General features: G+C 35.7%; 1 protein-coding gene across 2 annotated transcripts in view; it reads left to right on the forward strand.

The window, feature by feature from the left end:
* Nucleotides 1-21590, forward strand: part of VPS8 (VPS8 subunit of CORVET complex) — a 257614-nt gene that overhangs the window by 109171 nt on the left and 126853 nt on the right. For both annotated transcript variants that reach the window (XM_045851634.1, XM_045851635.1), the window contains 7 exons: nt 866-1088; nt 4180-4269; nt 6835-6886; nt 13383-13425; nt 14764-14836; nt 15134-15253; nt 18216-18287. In XM_045851634.1, the coding sequence (XP_045707590.1) occupies nt 866-1088; nt 4180-4269; nt 6835-6886; nt 13383-13425; nt 14764-14836; nt 15134-15253; nt 18216-18287 (673 nt within the window). The remainder of the gene's footprint in view (nt 1-865; nt 1089-4179; nt 4270-6834; nt 6887-13382; nt 13426-14763; nt 14837-15133; nt 15254-18215; nt 18288-21590) is intronic.

The following is a 21590-nucleotide window of genomic DNA, read 5'->3' on the forward strand; positions in this document are numbered from 1 at the left end:
TGTTACTCTTACTTTATGTTTCTTATAGTAAAGCTTCATTAATCTGTTTCTTTTACTTGGCTAGTAATTGGTAATCACAAATATGTGATGGGTTATTGATTAAAATGAAACTAACATGAAAAATACTCTGATAAATATGAAGCAGAGGTGGGAAATGATGCAAAATTACATTTGTGGATATGAGAAAAAATAAATGGATATGGATTCCCCCCCAGGATATTGTAAATGCTGTTTACTGAAAAGTGGCATCTGGTTGTGCTGACTTGCAGCCAGTGTGTTTATCATCTGTCCCCTTCCAGGACTTCAGATGAGACAAGATCCTATCTATCCCACTCCTTTCAGAATCTTCTTTGACCTTTTCGTGGAGCTTGGCATGAAAGGCCACACCTGTGGATGAACCATTGAGCCCTTTTCACAGTTGATGTGATGATACACATGTACAGAGATTATTCACTTAGTAAAAAAAATATATAATAACACCAGCAGGTACATAGAATTAGCACAGTTTTTGTATTTAAAAAAAAAGAATGTCTAAATTAGTGAATGATTCAAGGCAATACAAAACGTAAATGAAAACTTGGAAAACATTTAATTTTGCCAGTCATACAGGATTTAGGTCAGAAGGCTGAGTTTTAATTCTGACTCTTGTCACTTACTAGCTGTGGGACCTTCAGCAAATAATTTACTCAACCTTTCTTATTTGTAAAAGAAGTATTAGGAGAATTAAGGTAGTATATATATAAAAAGGCTTTTACTGTTTTTAGTACACTTATCAGTTGAAATAGAAAAAAGATGACATACTTAGCAGACTGGATTTAATGGGTGTTTGGAATGTTCTAAATGTTTTTTTTTCTTTCTCTTATAGAGATCTTTTATTTAGCCAGGTATATGACAAATTAAGTGAGAATTCAGTGGCCAAAGGAGTGTTTTTGGAGTGCCTTGAGCCATATATTTTAAGTGATAAATTGGTGGGGATCACACCCCAGGTAATGAAAGACTTGATTGTTCACTTCCAAGATAAAAAGTTAATGGAGAATGTGGAAGCGCTCATTGTACATATGGATATAACCAGCTTAGATATTCAGCAGGTGAGTTTACAGACATTCTCCTAACTTATGGAGTAAATATCATTCCTTTATTGATTGTACAGGGTGGGGCAAAAGTAGGTTTACAGTTGAGAGTATGCTTTCGCCCACCCTGTATTTACTGACATCGGGCCTCACTCTGCCGTCTATCAACCCAGTTACTCATGGAGCACTTTTGATGAGGTGTCTTATAAGCTTGTATTTGTCAGTGTTTCTTAGAACTGTTCTGTATTGACTGATCCTTCTTTATCTGTTTGTTCACAACCATAGTTTTCTTCCAGCAAGTGGGTTTCAACTATGAGTACTTTCACACAAATAGTAAAATATTTGTACTTTTAAGAATATGATACCATTTTAAATAAAAGATTATTTCTAAGTTCACAGTTGATAATTTTCTCACATTGAGTTTTGAAATATTATAAGAAGCAAATTAAGATGCCTCATTTTGATCCGCCAGCCCATTGTTTGATAATTTATAATATAGCTGAGGTTTCTATGGTAAGTTTTCAATCCTCGATTGAGGAGCAGTATGTATTCTGGCCTAAGGCATTTCACAGTTTAACTCTCTGTTCCCATACAGTCCTAATGATGAGTGTGCTGCTCCTGCAGAGGCACAGAGGTGCAAAGTGCTAAGCCCTACTGAGCAAAAATATGGGTAACTTACGAAGATCGTAGCTAGACCAAAAGTTTTCTTTTAATGAAGGGTTTGGAGAAATGATTATTGTTTTCTTCTGGAAGCTTTTTATGCACAGCTGAAAGTTCGCAAAGTAAAGCCAGGTCCTCTTTTTTATGCGCCTTTCTATTATACAGGTGGTCTGGCAGTCTTCACAGTCTGATAATCGGTCTAATGGTTCGAGAGCATGGTATCAGGCTGGCTTCATCTGCCTATCCCCAATGTAGGCGAAATTTCTAACTTCTTCTCTTTCTAATATTTTCAGCTTTTCCCTAATACTATGTAAGTAAATTCTAATCTTTTTCATGTTAAAACAGTTTTAAAAACCTTTCCCTCAGTTTCCCTTCTCTCCATATCAGCCCTGCTTCCCTTCTTTCCCCAGGTTACTACCGGGTCTCGCTCTTCACGGTCACAGACTTCTGGAAAGCACTGTCTAGGCTGCTGTTTCCATTTTTTTTAACATTCTAATAACTCTTCAACTTTGCTTTCACCTCAGTTAGCAATGACCTCCATGTCTACTGAGTCAATTTTTCAAATTTTATTGACTCTTTTAACAGCATTTCTTCATTACTTCAAGGAGCATTTATTGAGTGTCAGGCTCTGAGGGTGCTCAGTGACTCTGGTAAACAAGACTTGGCCTCTCACAAGGCCTACATTTTAGCAGAAAGTTTGACAATAAACAGATAAATAAGTAAACAAATCAGAACTATCCAAAAGCAAGTGTTACGTTAAAAGTCAAACAGGCAGTCTGGTAGGGAGAGAATGAGTCTACTTCAGGTTGGCTCATTATAGAAAGACTTTCTAAGGAAGTGACACTGAGTCTGAAATCTGAATGACAAGAAGGAGTTAGTAGTGCAAAAATCAGATCTTGGGAAAGAAGATTGTTGTAGGTAAAGACAACAGCTAATGAAAGAAAATACACACGTGTTCATATGTGTGCCTTGGGTGTTTAAGTAACAGATCAAAGTCAGACAGACATGAAGCTTCTTTAAAAGAGAGAGGTAGACCTTTTAGGGCAAGGTAAAATTTTAAGCAAGAGCATTCTGATTTGCTTTAGGGGTAACAAAATGAGGGGTGAGGGTCAAGTACAGAAGAAGCAAGGAGACTAGTTAGGAGGTGGTCCTGGCCCGTGATGGTAGCAGTGAGATGGAGAGAGGTGGCCTGATTTAGGATATGTTTTGGAGGTAAAATTGGTTTGTTGAAGAATTGGATGGTCAGGGGTTGGGGGTGGTGGGGAGCAGAATTTGAGGATGATTCCTAGTCTTTTGGCTTGAAAAACAAAGTAGTAATTTCTCAAAGAAGTTTGGAAGGCTGGGGTAGGTCTAAGTTTGAGTGACAAAATCAGGAATTCTGTTTTGCCACTTGAGATAGCTACTAGATATTTAGGTAAAGATAGCAAGTAAGTGATTAGATATATATTTCAGAGGGTAGATTAGGGCTGAAGCTGTAAATGTGTTAGTCATCAGTAAAGACATGTTATCATGGCCCTGGCTGAGAGGGAGGGTAGTGAGAGAAGAGGTACAAGAACATGCCTTTATCTAGAAAGGCTCTCCCATGACCCCTCACTTGTTTTTCCTCTGATCTCTGCTGCCCCTTATCATTGTCTCTTGCCAACCTCTATTCTCCTCTAGTCCTGTCCTCATCACTCTGTAGTGTAGTATGGCTCTCACTATACTGTAGGAACAGAATACAGAGTACACTATGCTTCAGTCATCTCTATTCCTCTTCCTAAATATTTTCTCAAATTGATTTCTCTCCAGTCTTAATCATTTCCAGCTCCTTACTGTTTTTGCCTGCAGAGTTCCCAGTTACCATCTGTGCTTTGGCTCACATACATGCATCCTTTAGGTACTAGCTTAAATATGGCTCCCTCAAGGATAACCTTCTGAATACTCCAGACCATATCAGTTCTTTTGTAACACTTCTCATAGTTGTAAATGAATTATTTATGTAATTGCGTATCTTCCCTAAGTCACAGCTCACATGCCATTTTGTGTCCCTCCCTTCTTTTAGTGTCCAAGATGAGCGGAAGTTCTGTAAGGGTAGAGACCAGGTCTGGGTTTGTCTTATCCATCACTTTATTCCTAATGCCTAGGAGAGGAACTGCGTGTAGGTGTCTAGTAAATATTTGTAGGACTATTAACCAAAGGTAAAATGAATATGGAAAAAGAAAGATTAGAGACGAAATAAAATTAGACAGCGGAGGATGTTTAAAAGTAACTATTGAAAGTAGTATTGAACTCAGAGCAGCTCTTACCATGGCCTTGTATTTGAGTACTTCAATGTCAGTTTTTTTTCAGAGAATGAACAAGAAAAATTAGGGAGGAGAATTCAAGATCTTCTCCATTCTGAAAGGTTTAAGGGTAATAATTGGTTAGAGTTATTGAATTGTATGGACCAAGCAACTTTTCCTTTTTACAGGTAGTTCTCATGTGTTGGGAAAATCGTTTATATGATGCTATGATCTATGTTTACAACAGAGGCATGAATGAATTTATTAGTCCAATGGAGGTAAGACACTTCTTATTTTGGACACATTTAATATTGTTTAATGATTTTTCCCTGTTCTTTACTTGCATTGAATTGTTTCTCTTCTCATGCAGTCATTTAAAAATTTCTTGTAGATTTATTAGACTTGTATCTACTTGGGAATTTGTTAAGTAGTCTTTAATTTCATATTTTCTGCTGTTGCTTTTTTATATTTGCATAATTAGCTATTTAAATCCTAAGGAACACTATACAAAATTAAAAGTAATACATGCCTGTTAGACTTTAATTTTTTTAAAGAATTTTTGATATTACATTAGCTTTTCCAAAAGATAATAGAAATTTATCACATATAGTTACTGTATACAGTAAATATGCTATTGAATAACACTCTTTGTAGGTATCTTCTGCTGGGGGACAGCCCTGAAAATGTTGGGGGTTCATGATTTGTTCATTGCTGATTTGCTTTTCCAAGTTTAGAATTTTATAGCATTCATTATGTAAGAATAATGTCTTATTCTCCTTATCATTAGAAAGGAGCATCTAAAGAGCATTTTAAAAAGAAAAAAACAAACAAACCCGTATCTACCTAGTTCGTTGTCTTATACAGGGTCCGGCAGAAGTAACACCTGCTTGAGTGTGGTTGGTAGGGTATGTGAATGTCTTGCATGAGATGACAGCAGTTCGAACATTTCACCTAAAATGTCATATGGTATGCTTGAGTGTGATATTGTTATGTTACAGAATTACATGCTTATGATTTTGCAATAAAAGATTTTGTAATAAAGAAGTTATTTGTGCCAGATCCTGTATTTGAAGACAGAGTTGTGGATAATGGAATGTGCCCTTCCAGCCCATTGCTTTATTACAGTGACTAATCACCTGGGTCAGAAAAGTCAGGCATTTGCTGAAAGCATCCAGTCAACTTTTTTGCATATTTAATGGTCATCCAAAACTCAAAACTCTCTTCAGCATTACTGTCAGCAGTAATTCCATGATAGCTCAGTCTTCCTTAAACACTTTTAGCTTGGTAGGTTAGTATCCCTCTAATTCATAACTCCTTCAGTTTTGTATGCACCTTTCCTTTTATAAAAGGTCTGTTTATAAAATGAGAGCCACAGCTCTACTCCCCTGCTTTTGACCCTGATTGTGTGTCAGGTATTTACACTTGAACACCTATCACTGTTTCCTCACCCAGGTGCAGTGCTTCCCTGAGAAAGGGCTGCCTGTCAGTGAGGTCCAGGGCCTCAGTGCAGCAGAAATGTTTCCTGCCTCACTACTAAAGCACAGTTAGGAAGAATTAATGCACTTCCTGCTCTCTCTCAAAATAATTCCTAAAAACAGATTCTAATTTGATGCATTCTGTGTTGATAAAAATGATTGCTGTTTTTTTGTTATTGTTGCTTTTGAAGTTTTTATTTTGTGTGGTTTTTTTTTGTTCTTCAAAATCTGGTTTGCATTTGTACCTGTATGTCTCAGATGGAACATTGAGGTTGCCTTGTTTAAAGTAGTTTTCAAGTTTAATGACTTTCAGCAGGAGCCTGGTATTTGCTATTAAATAGTCATTTGGAGATTTTAGCAGTGGGAGGTTAGATGCATTCTATCAATCTCTTATACTTTTCAGTATAAGGAAATCTCTTTTCAGTGTTTAAGGTTTAGTTATTTTAATACTTAATGAGGTATAAATTAAGGGGAGGTGTCCTGTCTTTTGAAATTTTTTAGAATGAAAAACAGAGTGATCACATTTGAGGTGACTACCCTAGTCTCTGAAATCTTTCGTTCTAGTTTTGGCTGCCTATGACGTAAAAGTAGTGCCTCTTGTCCAGAGGAAAAACTTTTCCTTTATCAATTTAGGTTGTCCCAATATGGTGGTGGGAGGGCTGCAAATTAACTGATAATAGGAGAAAAGATAAGGTTTATTTACTTATGTACTGGGAGCTTACAGGAATGAGTAACTCCCTGAACAGCCAGAGCTAAGAGTATATACCAGTTTAACAAAAATTCTGTGGGGAGGGATTTCACGCTTTATGAAAAAGTATAGATGGTTTATTGGGCTTTTTGATGCTAATGTACAGCTGCATTTGCACTTTCCAATGCTAAGGGTCAGTCTTCTCTGAAACAAAAATCTCCCTTTCAGGAAGGCCGCTTAGTTTTGCCATTAATCTTACTGTATTTTCAGAGACTCTGCTTAAATTGAGATGATGTTTCTTTCTGTGGCTGCTGATTATTCAGATGTTTTCAGTTTAAAGTAATCTTCATTACCTTTTTGGTGGGTTATTAATCCCTTCACTTGCTTTCCGGTTTTAAGAGACCTAAGGATATCTTATATCAGAAATTATAATCTCAAAAAAGACCTTCATTGAACTGATGTTTGTGAAATGGCTTCTGTCAATGAGGAGCATGACAACAACTGTCTCCCAGTGATTCTTCTCCAACAATTATGTCTACGTCAAAGTCTTTATATTTCATCTTAGCAGCATTTGACTAATTCAACCAGAGAAAAGTGGTTAATAGTATAAGAGTATTATCTTTTAAAAATATTCTTTTAAAAAATGATGGTAATTGTGTTCCTGTTTCATTTTCATGCAGAAACTTTTCAAAGTCATTGCTCCTCCTCTGAATGCAGGAAAGACTCTAACAGGTATTTTCTAAGCCTTATTTTTTTTCTCTTTTTTTCTCTGTATTTTAAGGTTTACTTAAATTTCATAAAATTCACCAATTTTATCATGCAGTGTAAATTTTGGTAATTGTGTATAATCATGTAACCACCACAATTAAATTATGGAAGTAACTGTGTACACAGTTCCTTCACAGTAAAAAGTTTCTTCCTGCCCCTTTGTGCATTGTCCTTAGCTGAGAGGCCTACCTTCAGACAATCGCTGATTATTTTCTGTCACACATTTCGTATAAGTGGAATCCTAGTGTAGGTAATCTTTGGTGTTCTATTTCTTTCATTTAGCATGTTTTGGAGATGCATGCATGTTACTGCATGTATTGACATTTCATTCCTGTTTACTGCTGAGTGGTATTTCATGAATTGAAATACCATCATTTCTTTATCCATTTACCACTTGATGGACATTTGAGTTGCCTCCAGTTTAGAGCTATTATAAGTAATGTTACAACATTTGTGATGAATTTTGTTTTTAATTAAACTTTTTATTGTAAGGAAATTAGAGATTCACATGCAGTTGTAAGAAATAACACAATGGATCCTGTTTACTCTTTATTCATTTTCCCCAGTAATAACACCTCACAAAACTAAAGTACAATATCACAACCAGATATTCACATAGATAAAATCAAGATATAGAACAGTTTCAACACCACAAGTATCCCGTATGTTGCCCTATTCCCCATCACTGATCCGTAGCTAGGAATAAATTTTTATGTGGGCATATGCATTCATTTTCTTGGGCAGCTACCTAGGATTGGAATGGATGGATTTTATGGTAAATTATGTTTACTTTCTAAGGTACTATTATATAGTTTTTCAAAATGGCTGTACCATTTTTATATATGAGAATTCCATGTATGGGTTGCTCCATATCTGTGCAAGCACTTGATACAATCCTTTAAAAATTTTATTTATTGATGAGAGAGAAACATCGATTTGTTAGTCCACTTATCTATGCATGCATTGGCTTCTTGTATGTGCCCTGACCAGAGATCAAACCTGCAACTTTGGCACATCAGGATGATTTTCCAACCAGCTGAGCTACCTGGCCTGGGCCTGTACTGTCAATCTTTCTAAGTCTCTTGAACATTTTAGCAACTCTACTGGCTATATGGTATCTCATTGTGATTTTTACTTTTATTTCCCTGGTAGTGATGTTGAGCATCCTTTCATGGGCTATTGCCCATTCGCATAACTTCTTTGGTGAATTTTTAAATCTTTAGCACTTTTTGAGGGGTAGGGTCCAGGTGTTATTTAAGTTCATATTATTGAGTTTTAAGAGTTCCAAGTGAGTGAACTCCCACCAGAACCTATATAGTTCTTTATGCAGTCTGGATACAAGCTCTTTTTTAGAATATGTCTTGCAAAATTTTTCTCCCAATCTGTAGTTTACCTTTTTGTTTTCTTAACCATGTTTTTCAAAGAATGGAAGTTGTTAATCTTTATAAAGTCCCTCTTGTTCATTTTTTCTTATGTGGTTTAGACTTTTAGTGTTCTGTTTAAGGAATCTTTGTCCAATTCAGCATCATAAATATTTTCTTCTGTTTCTTTCTTCTAGAAATTTGGTAGTTTTAGTACTTGCATTTAGGTCTGTAATCCATTTTGAGTTACTTTTCCTATATGATGCAAAATCAGGTTCAAGGATTTTTTTCCCTAGAGCTATCAGTTGTTTCTTTACCACTTTTTGAAAAGATTATCTTGTTTCCATTGAATTACTTTGACACCTTTTTGTCAAAAATTTTTAACAAGATTTTTTTAATCAATTGACCATATCAGTATGGTTCTGTTTTTGTGTTCTCTGTTATATTCCATTGATCTATATGTTTATGTTTATGGCATAACATTCTAGCTTATTAATTATTGTAGCTTAAGAATGAGTCTTAAAGTTAGGTACCTTAATTTTTCCAACTTAGTTTTTCTTTTTCAAAATTGGCTTAGCTAGTGTGAAACTTAAAATCAGCTCATTAGTTCTTTAAAAAAGTTTATTAGAATTTGGGATTGCATTGACTTTGTAAATTAATTTGGGGAGGATTGCCCTCTTAACACTACTGAGCCGTCTAATTATGAATGCAGTATGTTTCTCCATCTATTTTGGTCTTTTAAAATTAGTTTGTTTTCTCAAAATGCAGGAAGGCAGTTGGAATTTTGATAAAGATTGCTTTGAATGGATACATGAATTTGGAGAGTATTGCTATTTTAACATTATTAAGTTTTCCTATCAGTAAACACAGGGTGTCTTTTCATTTATTTATGTTTTGTTTCAATTTCTTTCAATGATGTTTTGCAGTTTTCAGGGGACAAGCCATATGCTTCTTTTGTTAAATCTATTTCTAAGTATTTTACTTATTCTGATGCTATTATAAATGGTTTTTAATTTCAGTTTTGGAATGTTTATTGCTAGTGTATAAAAATAAAATTGATTTTTAAATATTGATCTTATGTCCTGCATTCTTGCTGAATTCATTTATTCTAATTTTAATGGAGTTTTTAGAATTTTCTAAATATATAATCATGTCATCTACAAGTAGAAATAGTTTTACTTCTTCCATTCTCATATGCATTTATTTTATTATTTATTTCTTCCCTAATTGGCCTCTCTAGAATTTCCAGAACAGTGTTGAACAGAAATAGCAAGAGTGAACGTTCTTATCTTTTTCCTGACCTAAGGGAGAAAGAAAGCATTTGGTCTTTCACCATTAAATGTGATGTTAAGTGTGGGTTTTTTGGAGATGGCCTTATCAGTTTGAGGTAGTGTCTTATTCCTAGTTTATTGAATATTTTTAACATGAAAGAGTTTTATGAAATGCTTTTTCTGCATCTATTAGGATAATCTTGTGACTTTTGTCCTTTATCGATATATTCTTTATTGATATGTTTTATAAGATAAGTTGATTTTTGTATGTTAAACCAATCTTACATTCTTGGGATAATACTACTTGGTCATGGGGTACACACACACACACACATTTTACATATTGCTCATATTGAGTTTGCTAGTATTTTCTTTCAAGTATTTTAATGTATGTATTCATAAAGGATACTGTTGTGTTGTTTTATTTTCTTTTCATATTTTTTTCTGGTCTTATCAAGTATACTCGATATCTTGGTATACTCACCTCATATAATGAGTTAGAAGTTTTTTTGGAAGGGTTTGTAAAGGATTGGTGCTAATTCTTTCAGTGTTTGCTAGAATTCATTAATAAAGCCATGTGGGAATATTCTTTGTTGGAAGTATTAAAATTACTAATTTGGTCTCTACTTGTTATGTCTATGCAGATTATCTATTCCTTCTTGAGTCAGTTTGGTAACATTTCATCTGTGTTATCTAACTTGTTGGTGCGTAGTGCATACGGTATTCTCTTGTAATTTATTGTGTAAGGTCAGTAGTGATATCGCTTACTACTGATTTTTGTAATTTGGATCTTCTCTCCTTTCTTGGTCTGCCTAGCTAAAGGTTTATTGGTTTTGTTGGTCTTTTCAAAAAACCAATTTTGATTTTATTGATGCTCTTTATTTTTTGTTCCTCTTTTATTTATTTCAATCTTTATTCACTCTATTTTGCTTCGGGTTTAATTTGCACTTTTTTGTTTGTTGAGGTGGAAATTTAGATGATTGATTAGAAATCTGTTTTTTTTAATAGATTTTTACAGCTACAAATAACTCTCTGAGCAGTGCTTTTGCTGCATCCCATAAGTGTTGGTATGTTGTATCTTCATTTTCATTCATCTCAGAGTATTTTCTAATTTCCCTTGTGATATTGGTTAGTTAGAAGTATATTGTTTAATTTCCACATACTTGTGAATTCTCACTTTTCCTTCTGATGCTGATTTCTAATTTTATTCCATCATGGTCAGAGAACATGCTTTGTATAATTTCTGTATTTTTAAATTTATTGAAATTTGTTTTACAGTCTTAACATATGGTCTCTTCTGAAGAATGTTCCATGTGCTCTTAAAAATATGTTGAATGTATTTTACTTGTGATTAGCGTGTTCTGTAGATGTTTGCTAGGTCTTGTTGGCTAGTTCTGTTCAAGGCTTCTATTTGTTGTTCATCTGCTAATTTTTCTACTCATTATTGATAGTGGAATATCAAAGCCTCCAAATATTGAATTGTCCATTTCTTACTTTATCTGTTTCTGCTTCATTTTATTTCGGAATTTTAAATGCTCCTGCAGGCAGCTTACAGTTCTGCCTTAGCCTTCACTTACTTCCTGCTTGTGCAGAGCCTCAAAGTCAGCCTTAGGTTATAGATTAGGGCTTTTTTTTGGTATTTCCTGGGCACATACATGCAAGGCCCTGTACATGTACCACCCTGTACATGCATATGCCCTTCTAGAATTTCAATAATGCATTGGGGCTTTTGATGTCCCCTGCAGTTCTCCCATTTTCCTTTTAAGTTTTTTGGTGAGTCTCTTTTTAGTCCCTTCTGATAGCACCACCTGTGGTACCTGTAAAGTTGAACAAATGCCCTGATTGTTTTTGACAAATGTCCTGAAAACAGTGTTGTTTGTATAAAGTAAGTTCATTTCAGACTCTCATGCAGAGTTCAGGGGCTTACAGAAGTGGAAACAGGGAGGTGTGGCTTTCAGCCCTGGACTGAGTACAGTCTGTGTGACAAGCACAGCAGCAATGGGGGACTCACATGGGAAAATCAGCACTCTTTCTGGTTGGGAAACTAGAGAAAAGAAGCTAAGAATATGAACAAGTTAATACACCATTAAGGAATTACCAGTTAAAACAATAATGGGATCCAGTACACACACACCTATTATTAGAACAGCCAGAGTCTGCTACACTGACAACACCGAATACTGACCGTGATGTGGTGCAACAGAAATTCTCACTTCCTGCTGATGACAATACAAAACAGTTCGGCCACTGTGGAAGACAGTTTGGTGACTTCTTACAAAGCTAAACTTATTCTTACCATATGATCCGGCACTTGCTCTCTTTGGTATTTACCCAAATGATTTATTAACTTATGTCCACACAAAAACCTGGATACAGGTGTTTATAGTAGCTTTCTTCGTAATCAATAAAATTTGCAATCAACCAAGATGCTCGTTAGTAGATGAGTGGATGAGTAAACTGTGGTATATCCGGATGATGGAATATTATTCAGCACTAAAAAGAAATGAGCTATCAAGCCCTGAAAAGACATGGGGGAAACATACACATATTCCTAAGTGAAAGAAGACAATCTGAAAGGGTACATACTGTATAATTCCAGTTCTTTGATATTGCAGAGAAGGCAAAACTGTGGAGACAGTAAAAAGATCAGTGTTTGCTAGGCATTAGTAGGGAAGGAGGGATGAGCAGGCAGAGCGCTGGATTTTTAAGGCAGTGAAACTAGAATGTACACCACTAAGACTGAGCCCTAATGTAAACTATGGACTTTAGGTGGTAAATGACATGTTGGTGTAGTTCATTGACGATAAGAAGTGCACCATTCTGCTGCAGGATGTCGACAGCGGGCGTGATTGTGGCATGGGGATGTGAATGGGGGTGTATGGGAGTCTTTATACTTCTCTCTCATTTTTGTTGTATACCTGATTTAAACTTGTCTAAAAGTAAAGTTTATTAATCTAAGAAACACTTTGAATTGAAGCCGGATGTGATTATTCATTTACTTTTGAGCAATTGAGCAATTGATTATTCATTAATTTTGAGTAATTTTAAGTTTACTTGTACTCATAACAATACAGATTTAGAGTATTTATAAAAGATTACCGATTAAATAAGAGATGTACACTTGCATTATGTCCCATATTTATATATCAAAAATAGAAACTCCAGCTCATCGCTCGTACCAACCACAGATTCCCATGATCTGCACACAACATGAGCTACTGATACTTCACCCACTATTGGCACTTCCACTCCATTCTGTTGCCCGTGACTACTTGGTCTAATTACATTTCTAATTTCTTTTAACCAAGAAATAGGTTTATATTGCTAGATGGCAGAATCTTACATTTTAGGCCTATCTTAGAATACACAGGGTCCCAAGGATCATTTAGTCTCTCTCAAACATTTGTGTCCAATGGTCCTCTCAGCCCTGGAGCATTGTGGGTGGTAAGAGCCCTGTTACAAATGAGAGGCCTTTGTAGTTATGCCTTACTATTAATTAATTGGTCATGATCTACATTGGTCAACTCATATCCTGCTCCACACCTTCCCCTAGCCTCAAGCTGTTGGTTGAGCCAATAATACATAGATCTCTACCCTCAGATCTGTTTCTTCTTCATGTACCACCGAATGACTCATCGATTTTTGTGTCTGTGAAAAGAATCTAATGGGAATTCTAAAAATAATAATTAAAGTGGTCTTGTCTCAGTTTTCTGTTACTTGGGGATATACTTTATCTTAAATAGTAAATTTAATTTTTTATCTCCATAATAATTATATTTCTGAAAAGATTTTGAGAGAGAATTGCTGAAGATACTTTTTCTATTTTAGATGAGCAAGTTGTTATGGGCAACAAGCTTCTTGTATATATCAGGTAAGAGATTTTTTATCTGTTTATCTCTGTAACACTCCTATAATTTCCCCCCTGTATTCTCAGAGGCACTGTTGTCTCTTATCTATGTAGTGCTTCTCATTTTTCATTGTTCTTTCATGTGGAGCAGTGCCTCTCAAGTGTGGCTGAGTTTGTCCCCTCTGTGTACTCTGCAAATCATTTGGCAGTGTCTAGAGACATTTTTGTTTGTCACCACTGGGGCTGGGGGAACAACCAGGGATGCTGCTAAACACTCTCCAGAGTACAGGGTAGTCTCCACAACAAAGAATTCTCTCTCTCAAAGTATCAATAGGACTAAGGTTGAGAAACCACGCTGTAGAGTACTTTACTTTTACTACCAACAACTCTGTGAGATATGTGTAGTCTATATTATATATCAAGGCAAGAGTTTAAAGTCATGAAAAAGTTAGTGACAGTAGTAAAACTGCTCCTGGAACAGAGCTCTTTGCAATAGACTATGCAGGCTCAGAATTGTGTCCTGACAGAACTCTCAGGTAGATAACTGGCTGTAAGGGTGGCAGCCAGACGACTGAATCTCCCAGAGAATCATCATAGCTCCTACCTAGTGTCAGAGTTAAATCTGAGACCTATTTCATACTTTAAACTTCTTAGAATACACTTGTATTCAGCTGTCTCTAATATAACACTCAAAATTGATGACTAGTTTAAAGAAGTTTAAAATTCACACACCTCCACTCCACCAAAAAAAGATTCAGAAAAAAATGAGGGCATATTCAGAAGGCGTTTTTGTAATTCAGCCCACAAGGCAAGTCATTAGCCACAAAGAAAATCTGACTTGGAGGTAAAACTGTACAATTAATTTCTCGTGAGATTCTAAGTCTTCCTGAAGGCTTATCTGATTGCAGACACTTTCCAGACATTTTTAGCCTAGTTAATTCCCCATCTATAATCATCATTCTTAGAACCACTGGTTTAAAAGGCTCTGAGAACATCAGGCTTTCCATAGGTAAACCCTAGTTTAATGGTGCCATAGGTTTTTTTGTAGATGCTGAGTATGTGACTTTTAGACAGCCTCTTCTTATTCCTTCTCACCCCTTTAGTGCAGCTTGGGTTTTTCTTTAAAAAATAAGAAATGTGACTTAGTCACAGATGTGTTACTTCACCACCATCCTTGCCACCCACATTCTCTGAACTGGCTATCATCTTGATCTGGGTTTGAACTAGACCTGGCTTAGAACTTAACTGACAAAAACTGAGCCTACTTAAAAATCAAACTAGTATCTTGGGTTGGAGAAACAATGTGTTAACCAGGAAGTTAGCCCCTGACAAGTCACCAGATCTGTTCTCCTTTTCTTCTAGCTGTTGTCTAGCAGGTCGTGCCTATCCCCTTGGTGACATCCCTGAAGATCTTGTTCCATTGGTTAAAAACCAGGTTGGTGCTATTTTCATAGCATTTTTACCATCTGTGCCTCTTGTTAAGGTCACTGAAGACAAACTGTATTGAGGGTTACACATGGTGCAGAGCAATCTATTAGCTATAATGGGAGAGAACCTACATGCCATCACTGAAGCCAATAATTATAGCTGAGAGAGGTTATAGAAGCTATAAAATGGTGGTGCTTTGAAGTAAATTCAGCCTATCTCTATTTTATCCAAATGGGAATCAATGCTTCAGCAAAACACTTTGCAAGGTGAAAAAATAATCAACTTTTATTTTTCAACTTGGCAGGTTTTTGAATTTCTAATTCGCCTGCATTCAGCAGAAGCTTCCCCTGAGGAAGAAATTTACCCCTATGTTCGGACTTTGCTACATTTTGACACAAGAGAATTTCTAAATGTATTAGCACTGGTAAGAGATAACATGATTTTTAAAGTGTTTCAAAAGCCAGGGTGATAATATTTTTTAAAAGAAAGACAAATAATAATCCTTATACAGGTACTAATTTTATGCCCTAGCAGTAAGTCAAGGTTTCAAATGTTTAAGTTTGTTGTGCCACACAGTATTTTCTAATTCTTTATCGCCCTTCTGCCCTTCCCCCCTCTTCTTTCCTTTCACCCACTCCTCCTCCTTCACCTCCCTCTCCTCCCTCCCTCTCTCTTTGTCTTGCTTTCATCTCCTTCTAACACATTCTTATCAAAAAGTTGAAGAAAGCAAGGTTAAATATGGTGCGCCTTTGATTTCATGCATTGTCCTAGTTGACATACTAAATATGGAAGAAGGCCCTAGAGGACGTGTGGCAGTGATGACAGCTGGGATGGAGCATGGATGTTTCCTGCTGAGAAAAATATCCTTATGCATGTTTAATTAAAGATGGATTTGGATAAGCCAGGTTTTCTATGAAAATGTCGCCAAAGAAATAGTATGCAAAACATATCATATCTTTCAAAAAAATACTATTGTAGTTGTTTTTTAAAAGCTTTTGATAACACAGACAGTGATTATATTATAATGTTTAGTGAAGCATCGTGCTCACAAATGTATAAAACACAAATATTGTATATGTACAATATTTGGAAAATGAATACTGGTACATCTGAATCTTAAGAGTGATTACCTCTGCGAGATGGGGCAAATTTCTCTAACGAGTATGAAGTATTTTTGTAAATTGAATAATATAATAAACTCTTAAATGGAAAAGTAAGTGTGCATGAGGAGATTAACATCCCAATTATGTCATACTTGACATAAGTCAGATTAGTTTAATCTGAAAAGCCGACTTCAGAAGTAGTAACTTTAATTGCATGAGAAGAAGGAAAAAGACACTTGGAAGTGGAAGTCATCTAGTTGGTTTAGGAGATTTTAGACATTCAGAAAACACAAGGGAACTTGTGTTTGGCATGCAGGGGGTGGAAAACACAGGGAATGTGGGTCAGGGGCTTTGGAAAGAGTGGTAGAGAACAACAAGGAATTTTACTTAATTTTCATTTTATAAGGGCTGTGGTATCACTGCAGATCATTTGGAATTATGCTGATGTCTGAATTATGGCATTAGGATTGATAGTAAGGCTGCAATACAATCTCATTTGACAAATATCTGAGTGCCTAGTATATCACACATACTATACTAACTAGGGGTACACCCTGGGCCCACAGGATATAAACCCTTCCCTTATGGAGGGAGAGGATCCAGACTTGTCTATAAGTAATTACAGCACAGTGTAATAATATGTGCCATTGGAGATGCTGTGGAAACACTTAGGAGGGAAATCTAATGGAGGTTTAGGGAGTTTCTTGGATAAAATAATGTCCATGCTGATTCTCAAAGGATGAGTAGAAGCTAGTCGGGTTAAGGTTAAGGGAAAATATTCTGGGCGGTAGGACAAAATATGTGAAAACCTCTACGGTTTTATATTTTAGTTGATGGAACTTGTATTAGCAGATAGTAACTTCTGTTTGTGCCTGCAGAGACTTACTTTGGCAGGCTGGAGTTGGGGATAGGTGTGTGTCAGTGTGCGCATGTTTGTTGTTCTCATAAACCTGAGGATAGACCTGAGAGACTTTCCAGTCCATTCTTCTGTCTTTAGGCAGGATCATGTGTAACCCACTTAGACAGCATAGTATTTCCTGTTTGAGCTTTCTAGAATAGGAATTCCTGCAGTCTTGATAACTCAATCATTTTAGCATTTCTGAACTAAGTGGCAGCAAAGTAGTGTAGTTGAGGAAAAAGATTTTTAAAAAACAATTTTGTTTTTTCTGTGGCTAACTAGACAAATCAGTAATTTCTTTGAAGTGCTTATGGTGTGTCAGACAAGAGAAAGGAAGGAAGGGCATGCTAATAGACCTGCATGAGCCAAAGGTACTTCAGCAAAGCTGAGGAAGTTGAGGGCCCATTGGAAGAACAGCAAGTATTCTGGTTTGAATGTAACTCTGATGTAATCTTGAAAGTTCATGGCCATGAAATTCCTTTTTTTTTACTCTATTGGCACAATATGGAATCTATTTTCTTGTTTGAGGAAAATAAGCAGTAAATTATTGCTATGTGGATTTAAACATTTCAAGAGCCAAATGTGCTAAGTGAAAACCATAGGAAAGATTTTCAAATCTTTCATCATTCTTATTATTCAATAAATAACTTTACTGAAACTTTCTGAGTGCATGCAATTTCAGTTCCTTCGTATGTGCGTCCTCTAGGTGCTAGGTATTTTCAGAGTCAAGTGCCGTCATTTACTTCGGTGCATGTTCTACTCAAAATACATTTGGCTGTACTCGAGCAGAGACATGGAATAATAAGCGCTATACTTGGCAGGGTTTTGAAAATAGGATACTTATTCCTTGTATGTAGGCTTGAGTATTTTAACATTATGACAGTTTTGCTATAATAATTTTTTATAAATATCTTTGAATATCATTTTTTTCTTAGTTGTCATGACAGTTATTTTTTTATGACAGTGGATGAACTGCGTCTCAGTTATTATTTCCAAACACATGAGTGGGGTGGGGGCTGACAGTGTGAGACACGTTTCGTTGTTCTCAGAGCCTTGCTCCCAAGTTGACCCTTGACATCAGTGTTCTTTCTTTTTCACTGCCTATAACCTCTGCCTTTCTCACATCATGCTTTGGGTGTATGACAATCACTATATTTTTATACTTTTTTTGTCTATTTTAAAGTCTCAGAATACCATGCAATGTTAAATGCTATATCTTCCTACTTAACTCACTAAAAATATCTTATTATTAAAGGTATATAGGGAAAAACTTGATGAGAAATGTTTACCTTATTTGAGAATGTACCTATTATTAAGAATTTAATATCCTGTTGCCTTCTAAAATTTGTAAATAATAATTATTTTTAAAAACTTCTCCCTTTTAGACTTTTGAAGATTTTAAAAATGACAAGCAAGCTGTAGAATACCAACAGCGTATTGTGGATATACTGTTGAAAGTAAGTATTCAAGGAATATATGCCTTTGTGTTGATGTTTTTATTAAGAAAATTGAATTGTTTTATAGCAAGTTCTAAAATAATCTTGTTTAATGAAGCAATATGTTGTAATCATTTAAAAATTTTATTATATCTTTGCCTTCAAAAGCTGAATGAAATACTAATCATTCAAAAAAATTAATATATCTCTGCTTTAGACTATGTATTAGGATACAGAATACACTCTTAAAAATTATTATTGTAATAATTGCTATGTTAGTATGATTACATGCAATAATAGGGAGTGACTTGAGAGTGCTTTGAGAAAATAAATAATGTGATTAATTTCCTTTTGTTTCATGCCAACATCACTGTGTTGAAGGTAGTGCCGTAGTTTTACTGTAATGCTGAGATGATAGGTAATATTTAAGAACGATTTGAGGCCACAGACAGGATCATCCCAGTCTAAATCTAACTAGATTCAGTCCAAAGCTATTCTGAGATGCATGCTGTTGCTAATGAATGAATGCAGAGACAGATTCTTTTCCTTTCCATCTGTACAGCTTTAACCAGGCCAGTTTCTTCTTGTAATTGAAAGCCTAGAATTTTTGTCCTGTTCATTTGTCTGTAAAATGGAGATTTATTCCTCATAGTGACTTTTATATTATTTTGGATAACAGACAGGTCTGAAAATATTCTCTAGTTGTGTATAACATTAATGAATTACGTTTGTAAGAGTTCTTTATAATTTCCAAAACAAATTTTTACACATTATGTCATTTGAGCTATTTATTGACCTTGTAAGATAGGCAGTGATGAATATGAGACTAAGATTGCTAAACTCCCCAGAAATGCCAGTTTGAACTAGGTGGCTAGTATGGAGATTTTACCTGGATCTCCAAAATACCTCCCTAAATGGTCTCTATACCTAATCTTGTCCTTCTCTGATTTGTGATCTTGTTTTTCCTCTCCCTAATATTTTTCTGTGGCCCCTTTGGGTCAGGTATAATTAAGTACTGTTATGAGACAAAATTTAAATAACAACAGTTTATTTTGATGGGAATTTATTTTTTTCATATAAGTTTGGAGGTGGGCAACTGGATCTAGTAGATAAGCTTTACAAACTTATCAGGGATGCAGACTGCTTCTTTTCTTACTATTGTTATTTTTAGTACATGGTTTCTGCTTTTGGCCAAAATGGCTGCCCAGGCTCTAGCCTGAATGCAGAAAGGGAGGAAGATAGTCTTTCCTCTCTTTAAGAAAATTTCTTAGAAGTTGTGTACTGTAATTCTCCTTACATCATGTTGATCAAAACTTAAATATATGACCCCTTAGCTGCTAAGAGAGACTGAGGAATGTACTCTGTATTGTGGGTGACTATGTGTTTAGCTAAGTAAGGAGTTCTGTTTCTAGGTCAAGAGGGAAGAACAGAGGTTGGAGCACAAGTACTGGTTTCTACCATATCCAACTAAACTTTTTTTTAAAAGATTTTATTTATTTATTTTTAGAGAGGGAAGGGAGGGAGGGAGAGAGAGAGAGAGAGAGAGAGAGAGAGAAAGAGAGAGAGAGAGAGAGAGAAACATCAGTGTGTGGTTGCTGGGGGTCATGGCCTGCAACCCAGGCATGTACCCTGACTGGGAATCGAACCTGTGACACTTTGGTTCACAGCCCGAGCTCAATCCACTGAGCTACGCCAGCCAGGGCCATCTAAACTTTTTAATATGACATTCAAGATCCTTCTATATGTTTTGGTCCCTGACTACTACTCCAGAACTGCTCCCCTCTCTTGCTGCCCTTCCTCATTGTATTATGAACTTCTCAACCATATTAAATTATTTGAATTCACTGAACATTTGTGTTATCTTTATGGCTGATGTTCTTTGCAAGACTTTTCTTTCATCCTGTCTTGCCATTTCCTTCCCTTTCTCCACCTGGCAAATTCTGAACAATTTTCTAATGCATAACTCATATGTCATGCATGAGAAACTCTTAGACTCTTCTCCCACACTTTCAGTTTGATTAGTTGCCCCTTCTCTGTGTTCTTACAACATTTTATGCTACACTTGGAACACTGAATGGTAATTGTTTACATTTATTTTTCTTCCTGGACTTGAGCATCTTGTAGGTAGAGACTTTGAGGATTTGGGTTTTTCTGGTAATTTAATTATAGTTGACATACAATATTATATTAGTTTCAGGTGTACAACATAGTGACTCAATATTTTTTACAATAGAAAACGATCACCGTGATAAATCTAGTTACCGTCTGTCACAAAGTTACTACAGTGTTATTGACTGTGCTATACATTACATCCTCATGACTTATTTATTTTATAACTAGAAGTTTGTACCTCTTAATCCCCTTCATCTATTTTGCCTGTTCCCTTCACTCCCCAAACCCCTTTCTGCTAGCAATCATCTGTTCTCTGGATCTAATAGTCTGTTTCTGTTTTGTTTTGTTTGTTGGTTTGTTTGAACAGATTCCACATAAAAGTGAAATCATATGGTATTTGTCTTTCTATGACTTATTTCACTAACCGTAATACTCCCTAGGTCTACCTATGTTGTCACAAATGGCAAGATTTCATTCTTTTTATGGCTGAGTAATATTCCATTGTGTGTAAATACACCACAGTTTCTGTATCTGTTTATCCATAGATGGGCACTTAGGGTTGCTTCCATATCTTGGCTGTTGTAAATCCTGCTGCAGTGAGCATGTGATGCACATATCTTTTTCAAATTTGGGGCTTTGTTTTCTTAGGGTAAATACCCAGAAGTGGAATTGCTGGATTGCATGATAGTTTCATTTTTAATTTTTTGAGAACACTCTATACTGTTTCTCATAGTGGCTGCACCCTTTTACACTCCCACCAACAGTGCCTCAGTGTTCCCCTTTCTCCACATCCTCGCCAATACTTGTTGTTTCTTGTCTTTTTGAAAATAGCTATTCCATTAGGTGTGAAGTGGTATCTTATTGTGGTTTTGATGATCTATTTCCCTGATGATTATGATGTTGAACATCTTTTCATGTGCCTGTTGTATGAATTATCAGTGTGTCTTCTTTGGAAAAGTGTCTGTTCATGTCCTCTGCCCTGATTTCTTAATATGATTGTTTGCCTTTTTGATACTGAATTATATGAATTAGTTATATATTTTGGATTTCAACCCCTTATTGAATATATCTTTTGCAAATGTCTTCTACTCATAGATTGCCTTTCATTTGTTGATGGTTCCTTGTTATGCAAAAGTTTTTTAGTTTGAAGTAGTCTCATTTGTTTAATTTTGCTTTTGTTGCTGTTACCTGAAAGGAGATATCTAAAGAAAT

The sequence above is a fragment of the Phyllostomus hastatus genome, unplaced genomic scaffold (genome assembly GCF_019186645.2).
Source record: "Phyllostomus hastatus isolate PE091 unplaced genomic scaffold, TTU_PhHast_1.1 phas_contig_86, whole genome shotgun sequence".
In the NCBI taxonomy this organism is placed as follows: domain Eukaryota; kingdom Metazoa; phylum Chordata; class Mammalia; order Chiroptera; family Phyllostomidae; genus Phyllostomus; species Phyllostomus hastatus.